This window comes from Mustela putorius, unplaced genomic scaffold (assembly GCF_011764305.1).
Source record: "Mustela putorius furo isolate JIRA1106 unplaced genomic scaffold, ASM1176430v1.1 tig00003853_pilon_pilon_pilon, whole genome shotgun sequence".
Taxonomy (NCBI): Eukaryota; Metazoa; Chordata; class Mammalia; order Carnivora; family Mustelidae; genus Mustela; species Mustela putorius.
Window position 1 is genome coordinate 30,934,746 of NW_025422005.1, and position 27,258 is coordinate 30,962,003.

General features: G+C 39.8%; 2 protein-coding genes across 7 annotated transcripts; both read left to right on the forward strand.

Moving 5' to 3' along the window:
* The first annotated feature begins 1,627 nt into the window (after positions 1-1,627).
* On the forward strand, positions 1,628-9,131 carry EXO5 (exonuclease 5). Of its 4 annotated transcripts, none has more exons than XM_013045375.2 (4): positions 1,628-1,867; positions 2,394-2,570; positions 2,760-2,926; positions 7,380-8,522. In XM_013045375.2, exons 3-4 carry the CDS (start codon positions 2,875-2,877, stop codon positions 8,513-8,515), a joined length of 1,188 nt encoding a protein of 395 aa, XP_012900829.1. In that variant the 5' UTR covers positions 1,628-1,867; positions 2,394-2,570; positions 2,760-2,874; the 3' UTR covers positions 8,516-8,522. The 4 variants fall into 4 exon arrangements, with proteins under 4 accessions (XP_012900829.1, XP_012900833.1, XP_012900822.1 ...); XM_013045379.2 differs by lacking the exon at positions 1,628-1,867 and adding an exon at positions 1,912-2,171; XM_013045368.2 differs by lacking the exons at positions 1,628-1,867; positions 2,394-2,570 and adding an exon at positions 1,912-2,171 and having other exon boundaries at positions 7,380-9,131.
* Positions 9,132-15,225: 6,094 nt separating this feature from the next.
* ZNF684 (zinc finger protein 684) lies at positions 15,226-26,996 on the forward strand. 3 transcript variants are annotated; one of them, XM_004740669.3, is made up of 5 exons: positions 15,226-15,360; positions 16,905-16,943; positions 20,924-21,050; positions 21,375-21,470; positions 25,438-26,996. In XM_004740669.3, the coding sequence occupies exons 2-5, from the start codon at positions 16,929-16,931 to the stop codon at positions 26,340-26,342; spliced, it is 1,143 nt and encodes a 380-aa protein (XP_004740726.1). In that variant the 5' UTR covers positions 15,226-15,360; positions 16,905-16,928; the 3' UTR covers positions 26,343-26,996. The 3 variants fall into 3 exon arrangements, with proteins under 3 accessions (XP_004740726.1, XP_044920228.1, XP_004740725.1); XM_045064293.1 differs by lacking the exon at positions 15,226-15,360 and adding an exon at positions 16,715-16,806; XM_004740668.3 differs by lacking the exons at positions 15,226-15,360; positions 16,905-16,943 and having other exon boundaries at positions 20,440-21,050.
* The last annotated feature ends 262 nt before the right edge of the window (positions 26,997-27,258 follow it).

The window sequence follows — 27,258 nt, forward strand, 5'->3', positions numbered from 1 at the left end:
GAAAGAGGAAGGAAGGAGAAATGGAAAGAGAGACAAACAGATCATTTGTGTCTAACCGTATTTCCATGGTTACAGATATCCTTGGAGATGGATGAACTGTATCAGTGAGTTTTGTATAGGAATGGGCCTTAAATGCCCACACTTCTTAGAATAGCCTTTTGGGGAAAAGGTATCACTTTCTAAAATTTGAGTCCCACAGTGCTGAGAATGAAAGCTTTGGGGAACATGGTCCCCAAAAGGGACCATGCTTCACTCCCCCAAGCAGCATACCCTGCACTGCAAACTTCGTTTGAAGATACATCCATGTGTGAAAGGGTTGAGAGAGACTTTCCTGACTTTGGAAGTTGCATTTTGGCTACAGAAGATTATACTGGGGAGGAGGCAAAAACCTTCTCCAGCCTCAACCCAGCAATACCTACTCATTTCACTTGATTAAAAAGATTGTCCTCAGGATGCCTGGGTGGCTCAGTTGGTTAAGTAGCTGCCTTCGGCTCAGGTCGTGATCCTAGGGTCATGGGATCGAGTCCTGCATCCGGCTCCTTGCTCCACAGGGAGCCTGCTTCTCCCTCTGCCTCTGTGCTCTGTCTTCCTGTGCTTGCTCGCTCTCTCTCCCTCTGTCTCTGACAAATAAATAAATAAAATCTTAAAAAAAAAAAACGATTGTCCTCAACTGTCACATTTCTGAGGTCAAGGATGTTTTTCTACACAACCACAAAATCATTATCACACCCAGGGTACTCATAATTGATAGATAACTATTATCTAATATACAAATTACATTTAATTTACCCAACTGTCCTTTCTAGTATTCTTTATTTTTTAATTTTTAAAAAGATTTTATTTATTTATTTGACAGAGATCACAAGTAGGCAGAGAGGGAGAAAGGAGGAAGCAGGCTCGCCGCTGAGCAGAGAGCCCGATGAGGGGCTCGATCCCAGGACCCTGGGATCATGACCTGAGCCGAAGTCAGAGGCTTTAACCCACTGAGCCACCCAGGCGCCCCTTCTTTATTTTATTTTTAAGAAATCTTTCCTATTTTGAAGTCCAAACAATAGTGTACTGTATTATATTCTAAAAGCTCTAGGGTGCCTGGGTAGCTTAGTTGGTTAAGCGTCTGCCTTGGGCTCAAGTCCTGATCCCAGGGTACTAGGATCCACTCCCGGGGTGTGTGTGTGGGGGGGGGGTTGTCTCTGCTCAGCAGGGAGTCTGCTCTCCCTCTGCCACTCCTCTCACTCCTTTTCTCAATCTGTCTCTCCCTCAAAATAAATAAGATCCGAAAAAAAAAAAGTTTTCTTGTTTAGTTTTTCACATTTAGGACTTTAATACTCCTGGAAATGATTTTGGTGAGGAAGTAAGATAAGAGGTCTCATTTCATATGTATTTTTTAATAAGGATACCCTATTGTCACAGAACGTTCATTGAAAAGACCATCTTTTTTAATCCTTTGCTATGCGATGCCACCTTTATTGTAAATCAAGTTTCCCACGTGTGATAAAACGGTAAAGCAAGGAAGTGACTGTCCCAAAAGTCAGGCTAGTGCGTTTCCTCAGGAAGGGGCGTTGGAGGTGTATTTGGAAAGCAACAGTCACTTCTCTATTTTTGATCTAAGGATGACGTATCTTTTCAATACTTAATATTTACCTTTATTTTCTATTTCAGAATATAGCTGTGTTAAAGGGTTGCAAGACGGGCGCCAGCATCTTTGCAAAAGGAGCTCGTGGCGGTTCTCAGCAGGGAACGCTGGCGCGAGGAGCAAAGGCGGTGCGGAACCCAGGAGACAAAGCCAAGACCGCAGCACTGAACGTCAGAGGCCGGTGCGCGGGGGTACAGGGACGCGCGCATACGTCTCTCGGACCCTGGCTAGGAGGTAACCGGGAGCCCCGCCGCAGTGAGGGCTTCCGGGTCAGGCGACAGCGCCGTTTTGTCCCGATGTAAGCCAGACGCACAGCCAGCGGCGCGCGGGGACCACCCGCCCCAAAGCGGCCGCTCACCTTAGCCCCCTACCCTACCCCGCCGCGAGAGGGAGTCCGGGGCGCTCTGGCGCTCGCGACGACCGGGAGCCGCCGCTGAGGCCTCTGGGAGGGGGCGGGTCCCGGGCGGCCGCTGAGCATTCTGGGTGTATCTTTTTCCCGGGGGCTGGGCGTCCTCGGCTGCTCAAGCTCTGTGGGCAGGTAAGGGGCAGCGCCCGGGAGCAGTTCCGAGGCCGCGGAGGAGCCGGGAAGAGTCCGGGGTTCGGAGGAGTAGCCAAGGATAGGACAAGGCCGAGGAATGGGGGTGGGGAGCTGAGGGGATGCGGTGTGGAGCGCAGGGGGCTGTCCCTGCTGTCCCTGCTGTCGCCGCGGCCCCCGGCTGGCAGCTGCCCGGGCAGCGGCTTGTCGTGTTTGTCTTCGCAGGCCAGGCTTCTGGACCTTTCACAGAGGTCCACTGGAACCGTTGCCAAGCCGGCGACCCCTTGCTGTCATTTCCGACTCCCCCAAGACATTGTAGGGAGTGCTCAGTAAACTTCAGGGCAGGCGTGGAATTCCTGGGCTGACAGTGGTTTGGGGCTCTTGGAAAGGTCCGGGCTGAAGGTAAGCACTCTCGGAGCCCACAAGTCAGGATGTTGAGGGTGAAGGTCGTGGCAGCCCCTCAGGCAGCCAGGAACCCATCAGAGAAGAAAAGCCTTTCACCTGAGGTCTGCGGGGCACCTGGGCTGTGGAAGAGGGACCTGATTTTGGAGCTGCTGGGGGACTTTGGTTATTTTTGACTCTTGCTTGCAGGGAGCAAAGATTGGATTAAGTAACTACGTCCGGGTTGCGGGGAAAACGAAGTCATGGAGAATTTGATCCAGGAGAGAGGCAAGCGTTACCTTGCATCTGGGATGAGCAACAGCCCATGTCGAGTGGATCAGAGAGGAGGAAACGCCGCACTGTGAGGGACTGGTCAGGTGAGAAAGGACCAAAAGTCTCCGTTCTACCACAGCATGCACAGAGTTGCTGATCTGGATTCTTCAATGCAGACCTGGTTTTTCAGAGCTCTTTTCTCCTCCCCTGGCCGTGTCATTTTCGCATTCTGCACTTCCTGGTGAGGAGAAAGATCAGCCACCTCCCAGGGTAGTAGAAGTTTCCTCTTTCCTAAAGTTTAATTTCATTTGTCAGAGGGAATAGATAGACTATTATCTCTTCCTTGGGGAGGGAATGGAGCTCCACATTTATTGAGTGTTAGTATGTATATAATGTTTTATCATTATTTTGGGTAGCTGAGTAGGGTCAGAAGGAGTGCTCCAAAGTGTCAGTAGCTTCAGGAAAAGGAAAAACTTGCGGAAGAATATTCATAAGGCAAGAGCATCTTACTAAATACTACTGACCTAGTCAGGATAGGATTTAGAATTTAGATCCATAGGGCTCCAGACTCTTGCCATTGTTCTATTTCCTGAACATTTCGTTTCATTCACTTACCACCTAATAATTGTTACTATTCCTATGTACTACCTGTATTGTTATTTTCATATTTTAAATTTTATACTTTCATTTATTTAAAAACCAGATTTGTCCTAAGAAATACTCTCTATGAAATTATGATTTGATGGAAACTCTAATAGCTTTATATTCTGAGATAAGTCTAAAAATGTTGACCTTTGTGCCATGTAAGATCATCTCATGTCAGAAAGATACAAACTTGCATTAGGGACACAGTGTACTGCATCACCTGGATTTTTTTCTGCATAGGAAAGTCCAGGCAACACATCTGAGTCTAAATTGTCTATCACCAGTGTATTGTTTTCTTCTTTGAGATGAATAATTCCACAGAGAATGCCCCCCTTTTGTGTCTTCTCTATGAAACATTTCGCTTAACCTGTTCAGGGCTACCCTGTTCTCAGTATGTAAAGTAAATACAAAGTCCATACCTTCCAGGAGCTTACTCTCTCTTTGGCAGTTAATACTCACACATGAATTAATCTAAAACAGTACTGTTCAATAGAACTTTTTGTGGTCAGGGTAATGTTCTGTATCTTTGCCTTATGATGTAGTACCCACTAGCCACATGTAGCTTTTGAGCACTTGAGATGTGCCTAATGCAACAGAAAAATGGGGTTTTAAATTTTATTTTATTTTAGGGACACCTGAGTGGCTCAGGTAGTTAAGCGGCTGCCTTCGGCTCAGGTTGAGTCCTACATGGGGCTCCCTGCTCAGTGGAGGGCCTGCTTCTCCCTCTTCCTCTGCCTGCTGCTCTCTCTGCTTGTGTTCGTTCTCTCTCTCTGTCAAATGAGTAAATAAAGTATTAAAAATAAATAAATACATAAACTTTATGTTATTTTACTTAATTTAAATAGCCACATGTGGGGCACCTAGGTGGCTCAGTGGGTTAAGGTTCTGCCTTTGGCCCAGGTCATGATCTCAGGATGGTGGAATTGACCCTGCATTGGGCTCTCTGCTCAGCAGGGAGCCTGCTTCCCTCCCTCCCCTCTGCCTGCCTCTCTGCCTACTTACGATCTCTGTCAAGTAAGTAAATAAAATCTTAAAAAAAAAAAAAAATAGCCGCATGTGGCTGATGGCTACATATTGGACAACCCAGGTCTAAATATTTGAAAAACAAACAAACAAAAACCTTTCAAGGTCAGTTGATTGGGATTTAGTGCCCTCCCACTAGGGGGAAAACACCCCAGGTGTACATGTTAATTGCCATTTAACTTCAGTTTCTTGACAGAGGGTCGATTCTCTCCCAACTTCCAGGGACTTCATAGTCCAACTAACATTACTCATTTTGAAATAGTCATCACCTAAGGCACATTTATAATTTAAGACACTTGTACAAATGTGTAGATTCTGTGTTTTATTACTATTAAAGTATCTTATAAAGCAATAACTGTATAGGAGAGAAGCAGAAGTCTTCACATTGTATTACTTTTGTTCATTGCAAATAACTTTTCTTCCAGCTATATCAATGTTTCCTTTCATTAGGGACATTCCGACTATTTAAAAATGAGTTAGGTACAACCATAACTAATAATACCATTTTCAAGGTATCAGTTCTTAAGCTTTTAATATGGGAATTGGTGCATTCAATTTATTCATTGCTTAGTAGATTAGCAAAGAGAAAATTTAGCTCATAGTTACTTCAATCAGTTTAAATTCTGTGTCAGATTATTTTACTGGCATCCAGAGTCAAATACTGGTGGACTGGTCACACCTTGATTTGTTTTGTCTTATCTCTATGCTAAATTAGATATGTGAGGTTGGGAAGAAGGCTTAAGAAGAGTATCTTTACAAGGTAATTTGCCTAGTTTCTTAGGATTAAAAATGTTCGAGAGACAAAGCAAATCAAACATAATGTGTGTTCTTTGTTCCCTGGTTTAAAGAAAAGTTATCCAAGACGTTATAGGGCAGTTGGGGAAATTTGAGTATCGGTGGTAGTATTAGGGAATTATTAATTTTGTTAGATGTGATAACAACATTGTAGTTAATGTAGGAGGATGTCCTTATCTAGAAATGTATGCTGAAGCATTTATATCTATAAATGATATGTTGTGATATCTGCGATTTACTTTAAAATAGCCAAAGTAAAATAGCCAAAGAAAATGCACACATGAAAGATGCAAATACAGCAACATGTCAACAGTTGTTTGTCTACGTGGTATGTGTATAGGTGTTCCTTGTTCTATTTCTCTGTATATGTGCAGTTATTTGCAGCAAATTTTTAAAAAGAGTACCTGTCCCAGAGTAATGAGGTCTTGGATGTAAAGCACTCGGTGGCTAGCACTCAGTAACTGTGCAATAAAACATTCACTGGTATAGCAGATATAGTGGTATTTTATAGTGGTTATTGACAGGGTTTTTTTTTTTTTAAGATTTTATTTATTTATTTGACAGACAGAGATCACAAGTAGGCAGAGAGGCAGGCAGAGAGAGAGAGGAGGAAGCAGGCTCCCTGCCAAGCAGGGAGCCCGATGTGGGGCTCGATTCCAGGACCCTGGGACCATGACCTGAGCCGAAGGCAGAGGCTTTTTAACCCACCGAGCCACCCAGGTGCCCGACAGATTTTTTTTTTTTAAAGATTTTATTTATTTATTTGACAGACAGAGATCACAAGCAGGCAGAGAGGCAGGCAGAGAGAGACAGAGAGGGAAGCAGGCTCCCTGCTGAGCAGAAAGCCCGATGTGGGACTCGATCCCAGCGGCTTAACCCACTGAGCCACCCAGGCGCCCCCGACAGATATTTTTAATCATAAGCTAATTTCTTGTGGAAGTAAAAAATAAACCTAGTGGGAAACACCAATTTCTGTGATGCTAGGAGGGTAATTTACAAAGTCTGTAGGGTAAAGTAGAACCCAGCAAGAGATTTTCCTTTTTGCCATTTCCTTGATATATCTTAAATATAAAAAGCCACTAATTTCCACATGTTGTGGTGAACATCCTCTCTCATTACTTCATGTCATTGTGTGTGAGCAGATCTATTTGTATTTATCTATACTTAATCTTTGAATTTTGCCATATGGTGTTCCTGAGAGCTACATTAAAAAAGAGCTGATTTTTCTCAAAGAACAGTTTCTTTTTTTTTTTTTTTTTTTTTTTTTTTTTTAAAGATTTTATTTATTTATTTGACAGAGAGAAATCACAAGTAGATGGAGAGGCAGGCAGAGAGAGAGAGAGAGGGAAGCAGGCTCCCCACTGAGCAGGGAGCCCGATGTGGGACTCGATCTCAGGACTCTGAGATCATGACCTGAGCCGAAGGCAGCGGCTTAACCCACTGAGCCACCCAGGCGCCCTCAAAGAACAGTTTCTAATTGAGTTTCCTAGTCAAGGACTTTGTATCGAAGGAATCACAGAAGTGGATATGGTTTTACCAACATCATCCCAACATTTACAAAAATCTATACTCACTTAAAATAATGAAATAATGTCCCAAGTCAGTAGAATTTTGCAGCAAAAAAGGCAAACCTCAAATCTCCTTTTTTTTTTTTTTAAAGATTTTATTTATTTATTTGACAGATCACAAGTAGACAGAGAGGCAGGCAGAGAGAGGCGGGTGGGAAGCAGGCTCCCTGCTGAGCAGAGAGCCTGATGCGGGGTTTGATTCCAGGACCTTGAGATCAGGACCTGAGCCTGAAGGCAGAGGCTTAACCCACTGAACCACCCAGGCGCCCCCTCAAATCTCTTAAATGAAGAAATTGAGGCCAAGGCAACTCTGTTACATTACTAATTGATCATAAATAGATAGCCTTCTGTTACTGAATACTACATCTACAACTACTGATATACAATATGTTGGCTAATTGAATTTAAATTTAAAAAAAGATAAGCTTCTTTAAAGGGTGTAAATAGCCACGATTCTTTTAACCTTATTAGAATTTGACAGTACTTCGGAGAAATTATTTATTTGGATAATACATTTCTTTAACAGGATATGCAGGGCTTTGTGCCATGGCAGAGACTGGGGAAGAGGTGTCAGCAGAGGCCTCAGGGTTCTCAGACATGAGTGACTCAGAGTTTCTAGAGTATCTGGATCTGGAAGATACTCAAGAGTCAAGTGCTTCACTTAGCAAGCCTGGCCCTTCTTCCGAACTCCCTGGGAAGGATAGCAAGCTCATAAGCTTACCAACGTGGAAAAGAAGATTGGATGTCTCATCACCAATGGAGCGATTCCACCTTAAATATTTGTATGTCACTGACCTGTCTACTCAGGATTGGTGTGAACAGCAAATGGTATATGAGAAGGAGCTTCCTGGTTTCTTTGCTCCTGAGAAGGCAGCTGTTTTGGACACTGGTGCCAGCATCCACCTAGCTAGAGAACTGGAAGTCCACGATCTTGTGACTCTCCCCATCACTACTAAAGAAGATGCTTGGGCAGTTAAATTTTTGAATATATTATCAATGATTCCTGTCTTGCAGTCAGAGGGACGTGTCAGAGAGTTTCCAGTGTTTGGAGAAGTGGCGGGTGTGCTGCTCGTTGGAGTAATTGATGAGCTGCACTATACAGCCAAGGGGGAACTGGAACTGGCTGAACTGAAGACACGCAGGCGCCCTATGCTCCCTCTGGAAGCCCAGAAAAAAAAAGACTGTTTTCAAGTCAGCCTGTACAAATATATCTTTGATGCTATGGTTCAAGGGAAAGTGACCAGCACTAGCCTAATCTACCACACAAAATTATGTCCAGACAAACCACTGGGACCATCAGTGCTGAAGCATGCCCGGCAGGGAGGCTTCTCTGTGAAGTCTCTGGGTGATCTCATGGAGCTAGTCTTTTTGTCTCTAACCCTGTCTGACCTCCCAGTTATTGATATCCTGAAGATTGACTATATCCACCAAGAGACTGCCACTGTGCTGGGTACAGAGATGGTGGCCTTTGAAGAGAACGAGGTGAAAAGCAAAGTGCAGCACTATATGGCCTATTGGATGGGCCACCGAGAGCCTCAAGGGGTTGATGTGGAGGAGGCTTGGAAATGCCGGACATGCAGCTATGCAGATATCTGTGAGTGGAGGAAGGGCGGTGGGATGCCCAGCTCCATTCCAGAGCACCAGGCCAAAAGAGTGAAATGAACAGAAGGGTATGCCTTCTTCAGGAACTTTGATCTTTCCTGCTCCTAATGTACTCAGCAGAATGAAAGAGGACCAGTCTTTGAGCTTGGCTTTCATGGAGAATGTTCTTACTTTGGTTCTTTCCATATTTCCTCAAATTCTAACCATTCAAATCATTCAGGGGTGAGTGGGAGAAATCTGGGATTCTATGATCTCTGGAACTGTGCTGCGAATTGCCAAGAAGACACTTGCTCAGCGTGGCTGGAGCAAAAGGTATCTTTCAGCAATCATTGCTTTCTTTCTTTCTTTCTTTCTTTCTTTTTAAAGATTTTATTTATTTATCTGTCAGGGATAGAGGGAGAGAGAGCAAGCAAGCACAGGCAGACAGAGAGGCAGGCAGAGGCAGAGGGAGAAGCAGGCTCCCTGCCGAGCAAGGAGCCCGATGTGGGACTCTATCCCAGGATCCTGGGATCATGACCTGAGCAGAAGGCAGCCGCTCAACCACCTGAGCCACCCCGGCGTCCCAATCATTGCTTTCTTAAGAAGATTCTAAAGTTTCTATTAAGTCTCTTCTCCTTTTTTTCTAGGTCAAGGCTTTCTACATTTTATATAATAAAATAAAGTGAAATGCTGTCCAGGTCAGTTGAACTGATTTTTTTTTTTAATAATCTGAATCATTCAGAGATGACCACTATAAATAGTTGTGCGTATGTAATTCAAGCCTTTAAGTACATAACATAAACATATTTCTGAAGCAGAATTAGTGGGATGAACACACCAAGAATTTAAAATAAGCATGATAAATATGCTGAAAGAAATAAGGGAAAATGAAGCAGGAGAGGAGATCATTAAAAAATGAAAACATTAGATATAAAAAAATAGGATAGATGAAGTAACATGTAACATTCACACCTAACTATACCACTACTAGGGGTAGGTCAAGAGAAGCTCTCACATATTTGAGGAAGAGTATACTTTCTAGTACTTTCACAATAGCAAAACCTAAACCTAGAAAGTATCCAGGTGCCCATCATCAGATAAAGGGAGAACCAAAAAATTAAATACATTTTAAGGAAAATGTGAAAATAATGGAGAGGAATCTCCATGTATTTAAGAAGGCAGTGGAGCCCTTAATTGCAAACATCACTAAAGAGGCCAGAGGGAAGAATGATATGGATATCATCTGGAAGGAAAAGGCTTGTTTATGCAAACACTGCCAGAGAATTTGCATAATTAGATGGAAGGGGGAGAAGAGTTGGCAGGGGTGGGGTTTCCATATGAACCAGCAGAACGGTGAATATTGTAAATGTGACTCCATGTTCTACACGAACTGGTAAAAAACCTGGACATTTTTTGGAGTTATGGTAGATTACCTCTGGAGGTGTTCTGAGCTACACATAAAATTTTCTTATGGACAATGGGAATCTTATGATAATAACTCTTTTCTCATTTACTGAGTGAGTGTTATGTGCCAGGTATTGTGCTAAGCACTTTTATGATTAAATCTATATATCCATTATTATCCCTGATGAGGGAATTGAGGCTTAGGAGGCTTCTAAAACTTGTCTGAGATCCTACAATTTGAAAATGGGAGACTCCAGGCTAGATATGTCTGATTGCAGTGCTTATTAAGCTCAACCATTATGCTATTACGTATTTCTTGCTGTTGTTAAGCCTCCTACACTGTATCTTATTCTAGGCCCTAGGAAGTTTGGAATCAAATTGGGGTCATAGTTAAAAAACTGGACTTTATGGGACAAACAGTATTAGGCTAACAGTGTTGAAGAAAACAGCTTGCTCGGAGTGCTGTTGGCATCATTTTAGTTATACTAGAAGTTTTAAAAGAGGAAAAGGAAAAATCAGTTGGTTTCAGACAATGACATTGTCAGAATTCAATAGTTCTGTAATTCCGTAACACCCTGAGCTCTCAAATCCTTACATTAACATCTCCTTGTCATCGTTTTATGGTTTCTCACAAGATAAGTTGAGACATCTGTAGGGATCACCCCAGGATCACTGGTGCTGTTCTCTACAGCAAATGCTTCCCTGGTTTGCAGCTTCCACATGGTTAATAATGTCATCTCTCCCTTGGAAATTCTGCTCAAAGTTATCTGAACTCTAAATTATGGCCCTCTTGGATATTTGTCCCATGAGTGGGTAAATGAAGAGACATAACAAAGCTGTTTCTTGATTATTTAAAAATTTGCTTCCTGGGCCAGAGAGTAGGTTGAATATTTTAATTAGGACTAGTTCTAACTGTTTATAGTAGAAATTGCCAAACAATTTTTGTTTTGTTTAACCAAACAAAATAGAAATTTATTTCTCTTATGACAAAAACCCTAAATATAGTTAGTCTAGTTCTGATGTTGTACTCCATGGTGTCAGGAACCTAAGTTCTTCTCTCTTGTTTCTCTGACATCAACAGGTATCCTCCTACTTAATAGTAGGAATAAAATTTAAAAAATTATTTACTTTAGAGTGAGAGTGAGTGGGGGAGGGGCAGAGAGTGAGGTAGAGAAGAAGGCTCTCCATTGAGTAGGGAGCCAGATATAGGGATTGATCCCAGGACCCTGGGATCATGACCTGAGCTGAAAGCAGACGATCAGCTGTTGGAGCCGTCCAGGTGCCCCAACTTTACTATTGTTTTAAATTGCACTATTCAATAAGCTGGGAAGCTGAGTATCTGTTACTTATTGGTAATTTGTATTTCCTCTAAGAATTGACTGCTTATATTCGTTGCCCATTTTTTTTTTCGTTGCCCATTTTTAATGAGGATTTTAATCTTCTAAAATCTGAAAAGCCAGCATATTGTTTAATTTCCTCTATGGTGGATTTTTCTGAATAAATAATACATGCTCATTATAAAATACATTAAAATGAAAGGAAGAAAGTACTTCCACCAATATTTTTTCAACTATTGCTTTATTGCTTCTCTGGGTTATTGCTTCTCTATTTTCTCTTTTTGGAAACTATTACATGTATTTCTATTATATACACTTCCTGATTCCCCTAATTTTCCTCATTATTTTATTCTCTGTCATTTTCTTTCAATACTGAGAGAATTTTTGTGCTTTTCTTCGACTGCTCAACTTAGAAAGATTTCTTTGCTTAGTATTCCAGTATTTTCTTCTGGAGTGCCTGTTATGTGTAAAATTTCCTTGACTTGCCTTCTACATCTGTTATCTTCTCTTTCATATTTCACTCTTTTTGTTTTCTATCTTTACATTCTAAGACTTCTTTGACCTGGTAATCTAATTAACTGAGATCCTAGAATTTTCCCACTCTTCTGCTATTCAAGTAGCCATTGAAGCATTTTGTCCAGTGATTTTATTTTTCATTCCCACCCCCAATTTTGCTGTTCTCTGGTTTTCTCCTCTTTCCACACAGGGAATAGGTATTAGTGTAGCAAGTGTGGTAAATGCTTCAGTGAGTATTGAGCTCATTAGAAAGGTCACACAGAAACCTTAAAGTCTGATTAACATGTTGGGGATTCAAACAGGGCATAGATCTTTGCTATAATGAGAGAATTCACATAGTGAAGAAACTAGAAATATGATACATATGGTAAATGTTTCAGTTGTAACATAATTCTTCATGTTCTCCTGAGAAGAAAAAAAAATTTAAAGGTGAGGGATGCAGAAAAGATTCAGTGCTAACTCAAATTTTCATATTCATCAGAGAATCCATATGGTTAGAAACCTGTGACAAGAGCCTCAGGTAGAATATAGGTTTTCAAGTTCTTCAGAGAGATTACATAGGAGAAAGGCCCTCTAAATGTATGAAGAGAGGTAAAGGTTTTAGTGATAACTCAAAACTTCACATCCATCAGAGTGCAGGAAAGAGAGGAACCCAATAAGAATGTTGTGCATGGTAAGAGCTTCAGCCAAAATGCAAATCTTCATGTACATCAGAATCCACACTGGAGAAAAACCTTACACATGTGGTAATTGTTCTAAAAGGGGAGTTCATGTTGATACAGGCATACCTCAAGAAACAAACAAACAAAAAATCTGAAACAACTTTACACCTAAAGGAACTAAAAAAGAAGAATAAGTAAAACCCAAATTTAGAAGAATAAAGGACCTAAGGGCAGAAATAAATGAAATAGAGATTAAAAAATAGCAAAGATCACTGAAATGAAAAGCTGGTTCTTTGAAAAGATAAACATAATTGATAAACCTCTATGCAGACTCATCAAGAAAAAAAAGAGAGAGAGCCAAAATAAAACCAAAAATGAAAAAGAAGTTGTAACTGACAGTACATAAATACAAAGGATTATAAGGGACTTACCAAGAACAATTATTGCCAACAAATTGGAAAACCTAGAAGAAATAGATAAATTCCTAGGAGCATGAAACTTTCCAAAACTGATTCATGGATAAATAGAAAATCTGAATAGACAAATACAAGTAATGAAATTGAATCACTATTTTTACCCCCCACCAAAAAAAAACCCCAAATTCTAGGACCAGATAGCTTCATAGGTAAAATCTACCAAACATTTAAAGAGAAGTTAGTACTTCTCCTTTTCAGATTATTCAAAAAAATTAAAGAGGAAGGAACATTTCCAAACTCATGAGGCCAACAAGTACATGAATATATGCTCAACATCACTAATCATCGGAGAAATGCAAATCAAAACCACAATGAGATCACCTCACACCTGTGGATTAGATATTATTAAAAAAATAAATAACAAGTGTTGGCAAGAATGCAGAGAAAATGGAACCTTTATACACCATTGGTGGGAACGTAAAGTGGTGCAGCCACAATGGAAAACAGTATGGAGATTCGTCAAAAATTAAGAATAGAACTACTATGTGATCCAGCAATACTACATCTAGGTACTTATCTGAAACAAAAACCAAAAACCAAAACACAAACCCCAATTTGAAGAGACATATGCACCCCAAGATTCACTGCAGCATTGTTTACAATACCCAAGATATGGAAGCAACCTAAGTGCCCAACAGGTGAATGGATAAAGAAAATGTATTGTGTGCATGTATACACACACACACACACACACACACACACACAGGAATATGGAATATTTGTCATTAAAAGAATGAAATCTTGCCATTTGTGACAACATGAATGGACCTAGAGAGTATTATGCTAAGTTAAATCAGTCAGAGAAAGACAAATACTATATAATTTCACTTAAATGTGGAATCTGAAAAACAAATCAAAGGAGCAATCAGAACAGAAACAGATTCATAGTTATGGGAAACAACACACATTCCATGACCTATTTATGGAGATAAAACTATAGACGTGCTTGGTCCTCTCCCCCAACTTCAAAAGCCAATCACAAGTCCAGGTTGTCACCTGTGCTTTTGACCTACTGGCTATAGATTGGAGGTTCCAACAACCCCTCCTTGGGTTTGACCAACTTGCTATGCAGCTTATAGAACTTGGAGAAATGACTTTATTTTCTAGATTACCAGTTTATTGGAAAAGGATATACAACTCAGGGACATCCAGATGGAAGAGATGCATAAGGCAAAGTATGGGAAAGGGGTAAAGAGCTTCCATACCCTTTCTGGGTCATCACTCTCCCTGTACCTCCATGTAGTCACCAACCCAGAAAGTCTCTGAATCCCATCCTTTGAGTTCTTATGGAAATGTCATTACATAGGCATGACTGATTAAATTAATGGTCACTGGCAATTGATTTCAACCACCAGCCTCTCTCCCCTCCTCAGAAGTAAGGGAGTTGGGTTCCAACTCTCTAACCATATAGCTAGTTCTCCTGGTAGCCAGCTCCCATCCTTAGGTACAGACCAAAAGCACTTCATTAATATAACAAGGACACCATTATCATTTAGGAAATTCCAAGAGTTTTAGGAACTCTGCCAGAAATGGGGTTGAGGATTAAATATATATTTCTTATTACAGGTCACAATACCGCAAAAACAAAAATATGTGCTTTCATAGAACATACAATGAGACAAAGGAAAAGGAATCAAGGATGCTAAAATCAAAAAGTGTATTAGAATCAATGCAATACAGTATTCCTTTTCTCTCCTCAAACCTCCAATACATTTTCCCTATCTTCTTTTTCTACTCATCTTTATAAAACCAAACTTCTTAAAAGTACAGTCTATATTTGCTTTCTACACTTCCTCTCTTCCCATTCTTTCATCCCACTCTTATAAAATTCCTGTTAAATTTAATCAAACTTCTACCACTAGACCAAAATGGCATATTTTCACAGCTTCCACAATGCTAAATCCAATGATCAATTATTAGTTATCATCCTACTTCTCATTAGCATTTATACAGTGGATCATTCTCCACGTTTTGAAACATTTTCTTCTCTTGATTTTGCACATCCAAACTCTTCTGCATTTAAGTCTGTCTCACTCATCTCTTAGTCTTCTTTCTTGGGTCCTCTTCATCTCCTTTGCTGGGACCTAAGCTGGCGCATTGCTAGAAGAAACTGAACTAAGGGTAAATTTAGATTTTCCAGTTTTTAAAAATCCTGATGTCTTTTATATTTTTTAACGAAAATGATATACACACCTCTTTTTTACAAACAGGCGCAGCTCTCAGGGAAGCCACAGAGATACCAACCCAGGAATCTCCCCCAAAGAGGCAGAGGCTTCCGATGCCTTCCGGAAACGAGCTCCACAGGCCTTATGGGAAATGTAGTCCCCTATGAACAGCCTGCATCGCGGAGGGACCTGGGAACCTGAGCGTCAATTACTTCCGCACACGCACAGTGGGTCGCCAGCCGGTATTCGGAATCTTCCAACCTGCTCCGAATGAAGTGAGAGCGCGGCATTTGCCCGGAGTCTCTAGGAGAGCTCTGTAACCTGATCTCTTAGAAGCAAAGCTGGGAGCTTGTCGGTGAAAGGCTGGTAGGTATGACTGTGGAACCTGGGGACGTAAGGGACGGGCAGGACCAGTTTATTGGCTTACCCAGCAGAAGATAATACTTCACAGCCCCTACGTGCGGTGATTTGGTTTTTGGGTATGTGAGTCCTGTCCGATTCTGGAGTAGTTCAGAGAGAGCAAGAGAAGGGTCTGACTACCACTCAGTGGGTTCCCAGATTCCGGGTGGGGCTGGGGCAGGCTCGGTTTGCATTGCTGCTCTTGTAGGAGATCACGGTGTAGGGGTATGTGCATCAGCTGTACCTTTCCTGGTTACAAGAACACCATTGGACCTACCAGAGCCTGCGAAAGGTAATATTAAACCATTCAGAGGGATCTAGGAAGAAAGCATTTCTAGAGAAACTGCTATGTTCTCTTTTTAGTGTATTTTCACAACAATAATCTGAAGTATTCTCTCCATTTTGCATGTGAATTAACTGAAGCTGAGAGAGGGGGTATGTTATTTGCTTTAGACTGACAGTTTAGAAAGTGGAAGAGCTGAGATTTAAACCCAGATGAGTTTTCACCAAATTTTCTTCCTTCTCTTTCTCCTCCTCCTCCTCTAATTCTGAGTATAGCTGACACACAGTGTTACATTAGTTTACGATGTACAGCTGAGTGATTTGACATTATGCCGATTTCACCACAAGTGTGGTTACCATTTGTACCCTTTATATGACAATGACAGTATCATTGACTGTATTCCTTATGCTGTGCCCCAAATTTTATTCTTTTTTTTTTTTTGCAAGATAGCATCCTGTGAAAAAAACAAAGAGTTGAATTTATTCTCCTTTTGAAATATTTGAGCAGTGACTGCTGAGTAAATTTCGATTTGTAGTCTTTTTTTTTTTAAGGGTCTCTGTTGAAACTGCAGATCTTCCAGGGAAGTCTGTAAATAAAGCTGTGAGTCCTCTTTGCATATTTTAGCCTTTCTATGGCCCCAGCTTTGCTCGTTGGAATTTTTAAAAACCGATACTGGGCTCATAGGAGATGGCGAATTTCCAGAGAGATCGAGAGAGAGAGAGAGAGAGAGAGAGAGAGGCTGATTTAGACTTTAAACTGAAGGGTGCTCCAGCTTAAAAAAAAAAAAAAAAATTCCTGGGTCCAACCTTCTCAAGAAAACCCAACTTAGTTTGAGTTCTCTTATCCCAGCTTCAGAGCAGATATTCAAGAGAATTTTAGAGACCAGGCTTTTAGTTAGTCTTTTAATTCATTTAAATTTTCTTGGGATAAATTTTGGGAGAAAAAAATGTCACTGATTCAAAGATTAACAACTTGCTGTTAGATCAGCAGGACAGAAATGTACAACATACTTGTCTAACCTTCATATATTCATAACAGAACCACCAGTAGAGTTTGGTGCTTATAAAATATGGATTTTTCTGACATCTAGAATCATTCTCCCACTGGGTGACATTTACTGAAGCTGGAATGTGAGTCCTTCTGTTCTGATAGTGCTCTTTTCTTTTCTACATTGCTTCTTGGTTTTTTATATCTTTCTATTCTTCTTTTCCCATTTTTACATTCATAGATCTCTGTGTAAGAGCTGCAGAAAATGATCAACTTCCAGGTAAGGTATCCATTTATTCAGTCACTTAAATCTCTCGAAAATCCATATAAAAAGGAAATGTATAGACAGGGAAAATGTGGATTGAATAGATCAAGTCCAAAAAAATTTAGAAAATTGGTAAGTTGATATCCCGTAGTTGGAATAAATTTGAGCTAAAAACCAAATTTTGCACGTAGTTGGAATAAATTTGAGCTGCATATGTGTACCCAGTCCTTATAGCAATCATAGAAAATGGCTAGCCAGCCAGTTAAAGTATTGGTATTATCTGTGAGGATGAAGCAAAATAATTCCTCAGATAAGTAAAGATATTCCTGATTCAATTCTCTGAAAAAAAAAAAAACACTGTAATGGATTTTCATAGAGATAATGTTAGAAATAACATTCACACCAACAACCCTGTGATAAATGTAACATCACATTTCCTATGACTTTCTTAGGGTGTTTCCCATAGTAAGAAGAGAACATAGTGCCAGTAAGCAGCACTATATGAACTCAATTTGTAAGTTCAGGTACATAGCCTTTCTAATATTCTTCTGTAACCATAAGTACACCTTGTACCCTTTTCCAGAGTCTCCTGGTACCCCTGAGCATTTTCTCTTCCATGTGAATTTTAGCATCAACTTGTCAGACTCTATAAAGGAGTATATAAGGTGTTTTAATTGTGATTGCAGTATACTTTTACACTGACTTGTATAGAATTCCTAACTTCAATAATGTATTCTGTGTTCAATTTTTCTTATTGAACACAGAATACATATTCTTCTTTACATTTTTTAAAAGATTTTATTTATTTATTTGACAGAGAGAGATCACAAATAGGCAGAGCAGCAGGCAGAGATAGAAGGGGAAGCAGGCTCCCTACTGAGCAGAGAGCCGGATGTGGGGCTTGATCCCAGGACCCTGAGATCATGATCTGAGCTAAAGGCAGAGGCTTAACCCACTGAGCCACCCAGGCGCCCCCCCTTCTTTACATTTTTATAGCTTTATTATTTTAATTCTTGTACATTCCTTGTAATGTTTATTCTTACATATGGTTTAGGTTGCTCTTGAGAATGGGATGGATCTTTTTTCATTATATTTTCTAATTGGCTATTTTGGTGTTTGAGAAATGTGCATTTATCTATTTGACTTTATGTCAATTTACAGGACTCTTATTAAGTACAAGAATTTTTTAGTTGGTTTTTAGATTTTTTAAGTAGACAGTCATATACTCTTCAAATGGAGTTTTATGCCTTACTGATCAATATGTATGTCTTCAATTTTTTTCTTGTCTTATTGCAATGGACAGGACTGCTAGGAACTATAATTTTCAATGTAATTACTAGCCAATATCTTTTTTGTTCCAATTTTAATGGGGTGGTTCCAGGGTTTCATTGTTTCCTCTTGTATTTTAGTAGATAGTGGGGTTATTTTTTGTTTTTGTTGTTGTTGTTGTTGTTTTTAATCAAGTTAAAGACTTTTAGCTTGTTAAAATAAAAACAATTTTAGCTTGTTAAAATTTCACAAGTTGGAAACTTTTCCCCTTATGTGTTTTTAAAAATACCTGTTGATAAAATAATATATTTTGTCATCTTTAGTACCGCAATTTAGAGAATTTCTAATACACTTTTAATACCAAACTATATATGCATTCATAGGACAAACCCTAGCTAGTCTCCTAACTTTTTAAAGGGCCAGATAGAAATATTTTAGCCTTAGAAACCATACAGACTCTGTGCAACTACTCAACTCTGCAGCTGAAGTAAATGAATGGGTGTAAATGTTCCAGTAACATTGTATTTACAAAACAGCAGGCCAATGTATGGGTTGTAGTTTGCTGACCCCTGTTCTATATGGTCTTAACTATCTCTTTGTAATATGTGTGTAGCTACATGCTTTTTAAATTTCAGCTCAAGTTAGTTAACCATGATTTTGGCCTTACAGTTGAGAGGATATATTTTATGTAAAAAAGAGTCCTTATTTTCTATTTAATTATGGTCATGTGAGTCTGACATGTTAACCTTCTAACCTATATTTTTACTTTGTTGTGTCTAATATATTGTAAGATCTCTGAGACCAGTAATACCTTTAGTCTTTAGTCTTTTTTGTATTACTACTACAGTGTCTGGTAGGTCCTTATTAAACATTTTATGAGTGAGTGAAGGACATATTAGCAGTATCTTAAATAATTTTATTGAGACATAATTCAGTTATTACAGATTGACCCATTTAAAATATATACAACTCAGTGGTCTTCAGTCTACTCACTGAAACCGTCTCCATTATCTAACTTTAGAATATTTTCATTACCTTAAAAGAAACCCCATATTAGCAGTCATTCCCCATTCCTCTCATCTCCCAGCCCTAATTTGTTTTCTGTTTCTATGGATTTGCCTTTTCTGAACATTTAATGTAGCTAAGACAATACAGTGTGTGATTTTCTTTGACTAGCTTCTTTCACCTTTTTCAAGGGTCATCAATGTTATATGTATGCCAAAAAATATTGCATTATATGGATATACCTCATTTTGTTTATCCATCTATTCATCAGCTAATGGGTACTTATTGTTTTCATTCTTGGATGAATACTTCTTGTGAAGATTTGTGTATAAGTTTTTATATAGGCATATATTTTCGGTTTTCTTGGGTATATACTTAGGAGGAATTGCTGAGTCATATGGTACATTTCAAGGAACTGTAAAACTGTTTTCCGTAGTTGTTGCATCATTTTACAACCCCAATAGCAATATATGAGAGTTCCAGTTTTTCCACATCTTTGTCACTGTCTATCTTTGATTTTAACCATCCTAATGGGTGCGAAGTGATATCTCATTTAGTTTATATTTGTATTTACTAATGCTGTTGATCATCTTTTTGTGGCTTGTGGACCATGTGTGTCTTTGGAGAAAGCCTCTCCAAATTCTTTGTCCATTTTTAAGTTGGGATGTAAGAGTTTTTTTATATTCTCGATACAAGTTTCTTATCAAGGTGTATGATTTGCACATATTTTATCCCATTCTGTGGGTTGTCTTTCATTTTCTTTTTTTTTTTATTTTTTTATTTATTTATTTATTTATTTTTTTTTTTTTTAAAGATTTTATTTATTTATTTGACAGAGAGAGATCACAAGCAGGCAGAGAGGCAGGCAGAGAGAGAGGAGGAAGCAGGCTCCCTGCTGAGCAGAGAGCCCGATGCGGGGCTCGATCTCAGGACCCTGAGAGCATGACCTGAGCCGAAGGCAGCGGCTTAACCCACTGAGCCACCCAGGCGCCACCATCATTTTCTTTTTTTTTTTAAAGATTTTATTTATTTATTTCACCGAGAGAGACACAGTGAGAGAGGGAACGCAAGCAGGGGGGCAGGCTTCCTGCCAAGCAGGGAGCCCAAAGTGGGACTTGATCCCAGGACCCCAGGACCATGACCTGAACTGAAGGCAGACACTTACTGACTGAACCACCCAGGCACCCCATCTTTCATTTTCTTGATGGTGTCCTTTGAAGCACGGAATTTAAATTTTGATGATTTCCATTTTATCTATTTTTTTCCCTTTGGTCACTTACACTTCCTGTCATATCTAAGAAACCACTGCCTAATCGAAGGTCAGGAAGATTTACTTCTATGTATTCTAAGAATTTTGTAGTTTTAGCTCTTGCATTTAGGTCTCTGATCCATTTTTAGTTCATTTTCCCATATGATATAAGGTGTTTGTGTGGGTGTGAAGGGAGTCCAGCTCATTTTTTTGCACGTGGATGTTTAGCTGTCACACCACCATTTGTTAAAAAGACTATTCTTTACCCGATTGAACTGTCCTGACACTAGTGAATATTTTTAATGTGATTTTTGTTTCTATCACAAAATATAATTCTGAGTCAAGCATACCATAGTTATATTTTCTGAAAACTCAACAATGAATATGATATGATCATAAGAGGCTGCCTTGATTCTCTTGCAAGTCCCCAAATGATGCACACTTTAGTTTGAAGATGAATGTGCTGTTACAGGGATCAATGACATTCCAGGATGTGGCTGTGGACTTCACCCCAGAGGAGTGGCAGCTGCTTGACTGTGATCAGAGAACCTTGTATTGGGATGTGATGTTGGAGAACTTTAGAAACCTCATCTCAGTGGGTAAGGACAGTGGGTGGTGACTCCTCAGTGGAACTAAGAATATACTATTAGTGCCCTTCCTCTAGGACTTGTGGAAGCTGTGGACTTCTGAAGCATTCCTAAGTTTGGCCCTGAATGTTAGTGGTCATAGATTCTTCATCCCCTTTGAGATGACGCATAAACAGATAGAGTGTTTATGCTTCTGGAGGAGAAGGGTCTTTTTTGTTCTAAAGCCTGTCTGTTATCCTTTCCAGGCCCTGAGATTGAAGGAGGCAGCCTGAATTGTGAGGTAGTCATTTGTCTCTAGCACTTTGTCTCCAGTTCTGTGTTGTTTTCCATGAACAGGGGGCCCCGGTACCAAAACAAAAGGCATCTTCAAGGCAGAGCAAGGACAAGAGCCATGGCTGGGGGAGGGAGAGAACCCACGCTTGTGCTGTCCAGGTGAGTGAAAGAAAAGTAGGCAGATGGAAGTCTTTGGAGTTGAGATTCAGTTCAGTGAGGGACAGGTAGCTTGGAAGCAGCTCTTAGAGGAAGGCCTTCTTAAAAGCCACACAGCTTTGGGGCCCCTTGACATAACATCGTCAGATCCCCAGATGACACCTTGACCCCCCATGCTCACTGAGCTGCTCTTTCTCTTTGCTCAGCTTTTGTCTAGAGGGAGGTCCCTCTCCTCTCTTCCCTGTCCCCCTGCACTGCCTGTTCCATGGAGGCCCTTGCTTTGTGCTCTTAATTCCCAAAATCTTCATTCTTTTATCGTCAGCATGGGCACACATCTTTTCCATATATCTAGTTCTTACAAGGTAGTCAGATCGTGTGGATTTAAAGTCTTACTCCATCAATCACTGTCTAACCTAATTATTTTGTAGCACAACTTTATTTATAAAACAGATATAATATTAATCCTCACTTCAAGTTTCTTTTAAAGATCATATGAGTTAATCCACATAAAATCTTACAAATAGTTGACACAGAGTATGTGTTCAGTATATGTTGGTTGATTTATTTCAAAACTTTTAGTAACATTATGCTCTTTCTAATCATTTCCCCTTTTCAAAAAAACCTCTCCCTTTTCTTGTAGCATATACCCACCTGCGCATCCCACTTTGCTCACCTGCAGTCTCACTGCTCACTGGCAGTATTAACCTTGTAGTGCAGCCCTCTGCTTCACTTGGTAATACTGATATCATTTGGAAGTTCCCCAGCTTCCTTTGAGTTGGTTCCTCACTAATCTGTCCTCACCCTCACTTACTGCTTCTCCACCATTGCTGCTTGCCTTCCTGTCCATCTTCAGAACTTCTCTCATGGCAACTCCTTCAGAAACCTCATCCCTCTGAAGAACTAATTTGATTTTCTTTGTCCTATCTGTGGCATCTGTGTGTCTCCCAACTCCCCATCCCCATTTTCCCAACTCCTTGTTCCCATTTTCCCAATCCCCGTTCTCCAGCTCCCCATTTTTCCCACCTGGCCTCCATCTCTGTTTTCTCATAGTAACCACTATGTCATATTCTTTTTTTTTTTTTAAAGATTTTATTTATTTATCAGAGAGACAGAGAGAGAGCGAGCACAGGCAGACAGAGGCAGAGGGAGAAGCAGGCTCCCTGCCAAGCAAGGAGCCTGATGCGGGACTCGATCCCAGGACGCTGGGATCATGACCTGAGCCGAAGGCAGCTGCTTAACCAACTGAGCCACCCAGGCGTCCCACTATGTCATATTCTTTAGCCTTCACCTTTCTGTTTACATTGTAATAAAGGATAATGGCTGGCCTGCTGCTTGGCTGTCTCCACATCACTGTGGTAAGCAACTTAGCTTTTTTCTCTCAAGAGTGTCTCCTTAAATACTATTATGACTTATTACCTGTGATTTCAATTATTAGTTCATTCAAGGCTGATTTAAAATAAAATTTTATTTTTTCACAGAGCTCATAAAAGACTTTAAATGATTGAGACACCAATTAAGTGTATTTAGATCCCCTAGGACCCCAAATTCGAATGACATAGCAAATAACCTAATGAACCAAGTGAATTTGAACTCCCAATACTGTGTCTAGGCTGTTCATGATTCTATATTGCCAATTTCATCCTATTTTCTTGTTTATCTTAGATGTTCCTGCAAGATGTATCCAAATCATTACATTTTCCTTGTCACTCTCCTGACAGATAAACACAGATTATTTCTTCATAACTTGTACTGTGATATGTAAAAGGCTTTTAAGGCCCTCTTTAACGTGATCCCATTTTATTTGCCCAGCATGGTCCATCTTTCCCCTATGCCGTGACAGTTGGGCTCTTTAGTGAACTTTGTACATGATTTTCTTCTGTGCCTCAGTTCTTTGGAAGCTGATGTGCTCTGCCTAACTAAGCCCAGCATGCCAGTAAGTCTGAATTCATTTCTTCTCCTCTTTCATGGGAACGCCAGCCTAGTTGCTCTCTACCTTCTTGGAACCTCCATCCTAGCTCTCTTATGACTCTACCGTGAAAACTTGACATATATTCTCTTAGTTTTTTTTTTTTTTTTTAACCCTATGGCTTATAAAGCATATTTTCTTATGATAATGCCCTGAAGAAAAAGTCCTGTACCATTTTTTATTGTTCTACCATTGCTGAGCACACAATGGATATTTAATGAACATTTTGTTAATTCACTGTTGTAAAGTCAGGCATTGCGAGCGGTGTTTCTTATTCTTTCAGTGAGGCTTTTTTATGTTTCCTGAGAAAGATTCAAAGAAAGAAAAAAACAAAAACAAAAAACAACCCATTGCCATTTTTTTTGGTGTGTCAAAGGCAAAACAACCATATAAAACATTTTAAAGTTTTAGGAGTGTGGAATATTTGTTCAGTGCACAGTAATATTGCTGTTCTAGTTAATTGTCAGAATGACTGGTATTGGGGAGCAGTGGTGACTATCTTGGAAATACAGAGAAAATGGAGCTTAAAGTTAAAAGTATATGAAGATTAGAGGAGTCTTTTTTTGAGATCATGGAACAATGGTTCTTCCCTAAAGAATATCTAAGGGCTAGATGGGATGAGGTAGGGGATGTTAAGGTGGGGAAAGGGACATGAGCAAACTATTGTAGTTATTTAGAGTCTAGAATTCTTAGAACAGAAGGTATTTGATTAGGATGAGAAGAATGCATGCTTCGATACCATGAGCGAATTCATTATAATGTATAGTTTTGTTCACCAGGCAGAGTGCCTTGCATTTTTCAGTTGGTTACTGCTAGTTGAGGTAACACAGGATACTGCTTCCCATTAGTTGAAGTAGAAAGGAAAAAAGACAGAAACTCTAATCCCTATAAAGAGATGTGTACTAATGGCTATAGCCCAGTACTCGGGGCAGCTCCACAGAGAAGAATGAGGCATGAAGGAAGAATTTGGGGTGTGGTACTAACATTCCACAAGGAGGGAACCTTAGGAGTGGCAATATAGCCCCTTTTCCTGAGTTTTCTTTCTTTCTTTCTTTTAATTTAAGCAATCTCTGCACCCGGTGTGGGGCTTGAGCTCACGACCTCGAGATCAAGAGCCTCATGCTCCTCTGAGCCGGCAGGTGCCCCCCTTTTAATGGAGAAATGGATTGGAGATTTTAGGGTTTTGAGGATAGGAATGAAAAAAAAAATGTGACTTCAGGATAAAAAAAGGGACTTCACCAGCTTTCTGGGGATTAAATTTTTAGGTAGATTGAAAGAAAATGTAAAAACAGTACTTGTCGAATACAAATATAACAAATGGTCATATATAGGGCTTTGCCCTAACAAAAAAAGAAATGCAGCCAGAATAAAAGCAATAGCAAACGGGCAGAATCTGTGGCTCGGCTTACAAGAACATGGGAGAATATATCCCAGCTGTGGCAGCTGCAGGCCCGTCTCACCTGTGATCTGGATGAAGTTAGAGGACTGGACACATAAGAATGTTCCTGAAGGCAACTGCCATTGTACCAGGTGATGAAGAGGAAAAAGAGATGTGAATGAGGGAAATGGGGAGCCCTTCCACCAGGGTAACCTAGGACTGGAGTAGTGGGGACTCTAGACCTGCCATCTCCAGATCTAGTTTTTCCTCTGATATCTTCCCTTAGCTCCCTAGTGTCTTGTTCCTTGGGTCACCTCATCCACTGGTCATATCTCCTCAGTGGGCTGTCTTCATGTGAGGTAACCATGCCTCGATGTCTGTACCCTGTTCAATGTAATTTGTGCCTATTTCACGGTCTTTTCATAGGTCCCAAGTTAAGCCATCTGTTCTCTTTAATGTCATTCATCTGCTCCCATTTCCTCTTCAGCAGTTTTATTCTTAAAGCTCAGAAGCAAAGCAAATATAGGATTTGTTTCAGAATTAGATACTGGATTTGAAATAATGTTTCTTTCTATAACTGGCATGGAAAAAATTAACTAGACATGTTTTCTTGTACTCCTTTTTAGAAGCTGATTGCCTACTTGTTGATGAATCAGAGAAGCACCAGGAAAGCAAAGACAATTTTTTGCATTCAGTTTTGTTCACATTCAATAAAATTCTGACTATGGACAGACTCCATGGTTATAACATGAGCACAAGTCTTAATCCTACAAGAAAAAAATCATATAAATGTAAATTATATGGGAAGAGTTTGCAACCTACTTTAGACTTACTTAGTTACGATAGATGGTATACTGGAAAAAACTCATATGAATGCACTGAATGTGGGAAAGCCTTCAAAAAGAAATTTCATTTCATTAGACATGAAAAAAATCATACAAGAAAAAAACCTTTTGAATGCAGTGACTGTGGGAAAGCCTATAGCAGGAAGGCGCACCTTGCAACTCATCAGAAAATCCATAACGGAGAGAGACCCTTTGTGTGCAATGATTGTGGGAAAGCATTTATGCATAAAGCACAACTGGTGGTCCATCAGAGACTCCACACGGGAGAGAAACCTTACGAATGCCATCAGTGTGGGAAGTCATTCACTTGGAACTCCTCCTTCACCCAGCATGTGAAATCACATACACTTGAGAACTCATTTGAATGTAAGGAATGTGGGAAAACCTTCAGGTACAGCTCATCCCTTTATAAACATTCTCGATTTCATACAGGAGAGAAACCCTACCAATGTATTGTATGTGGCAAAGCCTTTGGTAACACATCTGTGCTTGTTACACATCAGAGAATTCACACAGGAGAGAAACCATATGGGTGCATCGAATGTGGCAAAGCCTTCATCAAGAAGTCACATCTGCTTAGACATCAGATAACTCATACAGGAGAGAAGCCCTATGAATGTAACAGATGTGGGAAAGCCTTTTCCCAGAAGTCAAATCTTATCGTACATCAGAAAATTCATACATAATATTCATGTTGAATACGACAAAGCCTTAAATATTAGATAACTATCTTATTAAAACAGAATTCATGGGGAGAAATCCACCAATTTGAATGGATTTGGAAGAGTAGATTCCCACAAAAAAGAATCAGTGCCATCATGTTTTGGAAGTGATAATAAAATTTTTACAGAAAAAGGTCACAGAAAACATTTATAAATAACAGCGCGTAGAAAGAAAGCATAAATTAGTCAAGGAATCAGTGAAAATTATACTTATTATCTCTGATTTTTATTTTTATAATATTATAGAATTACACAAGTGTGAGTATAAAATGTTTATTACATTAAATTATATCAAGAGTGAGCTACCTATCATTTTTTCTTCCAATCCTAACAACATGCAAGTGAAAAAAATGTGGTTTAATATGAAATATGCATTTCAGTAATACTTTTATCCATTTGCTGGCACTTTTAATGGGCAAGGCAGTGTTCTTGATCTGTCTCCTTTTTAGTTATAAAACTTGTTACGGAGATGTTTTCCTATGTATGTAAACAGCAAAACAACCAATTTAAGACACAATTTGCGAGGGAAAAGCAGTTGTATTCTGTATTACAATAACTATTCAGTTGGGGAGAATAAGTCTTTAAATAAGTTTGTAAATAAAACATTTGCACTTCAAATATTCCTGTTCTTTTTCATTGGTGCATCTACATAAGATTGTGACTGTGTCCATAGGGGCACCATCTCTATTGGATTTTAATAAGTAGGGTGTCCTGATACTTTGCAGCTTTTGGGGAGTGAGTTTTTGGGTCTATATTTGTTTTCTTGTAAGAAATTAATACAGGTTTAGCTCTTAGGGGTGCCTGGAATTGTGCCTGTGACAGCACAGGGAGCATTAGTCAAGTTGAAAAGAGCAAGTTTCTCTGCTTAGGGACTTCACTC

Bases quoted from the DNA above. Each gene is read 5' to 3' on its own strand.
- EXO5 (XM_013045375.2), top strand. From the start codon at position 2,875: ATGTCGAGTGGATCAGAGAGGAGGAAACGCCGCACTGTGAGGGACTGG. The intron at 2,927-7,379 runs GTGAGAAAGGAC...TTTCTTTAACAG, and splicing joins CACTGTGAGGGACTGGTCAG to GATATGCAGGGCTTTGTGCC.
- ZNF684 (XM_004740668.3), top strand. From the start codon at position 20,906: ATGAATGTGCTGTTACAGGGATCAATGACATTCCAGGATGTGGCTGTG. The intron at 21,051-21,374 runs GTAAGGACAGTG...TTCCATGAACAG, and splicing joins TAGAAACCTCATCTCAGTGG to GGGGCCCCGGTACCAAAACA. The intron at 21,471-25,437 runs GTGAGTGAAAGA...ACTCCTTTTTAG, and splicing joins CCCACGCTTGTGCTGTCCAG to AAGCTGATTGCCTACTTGTT.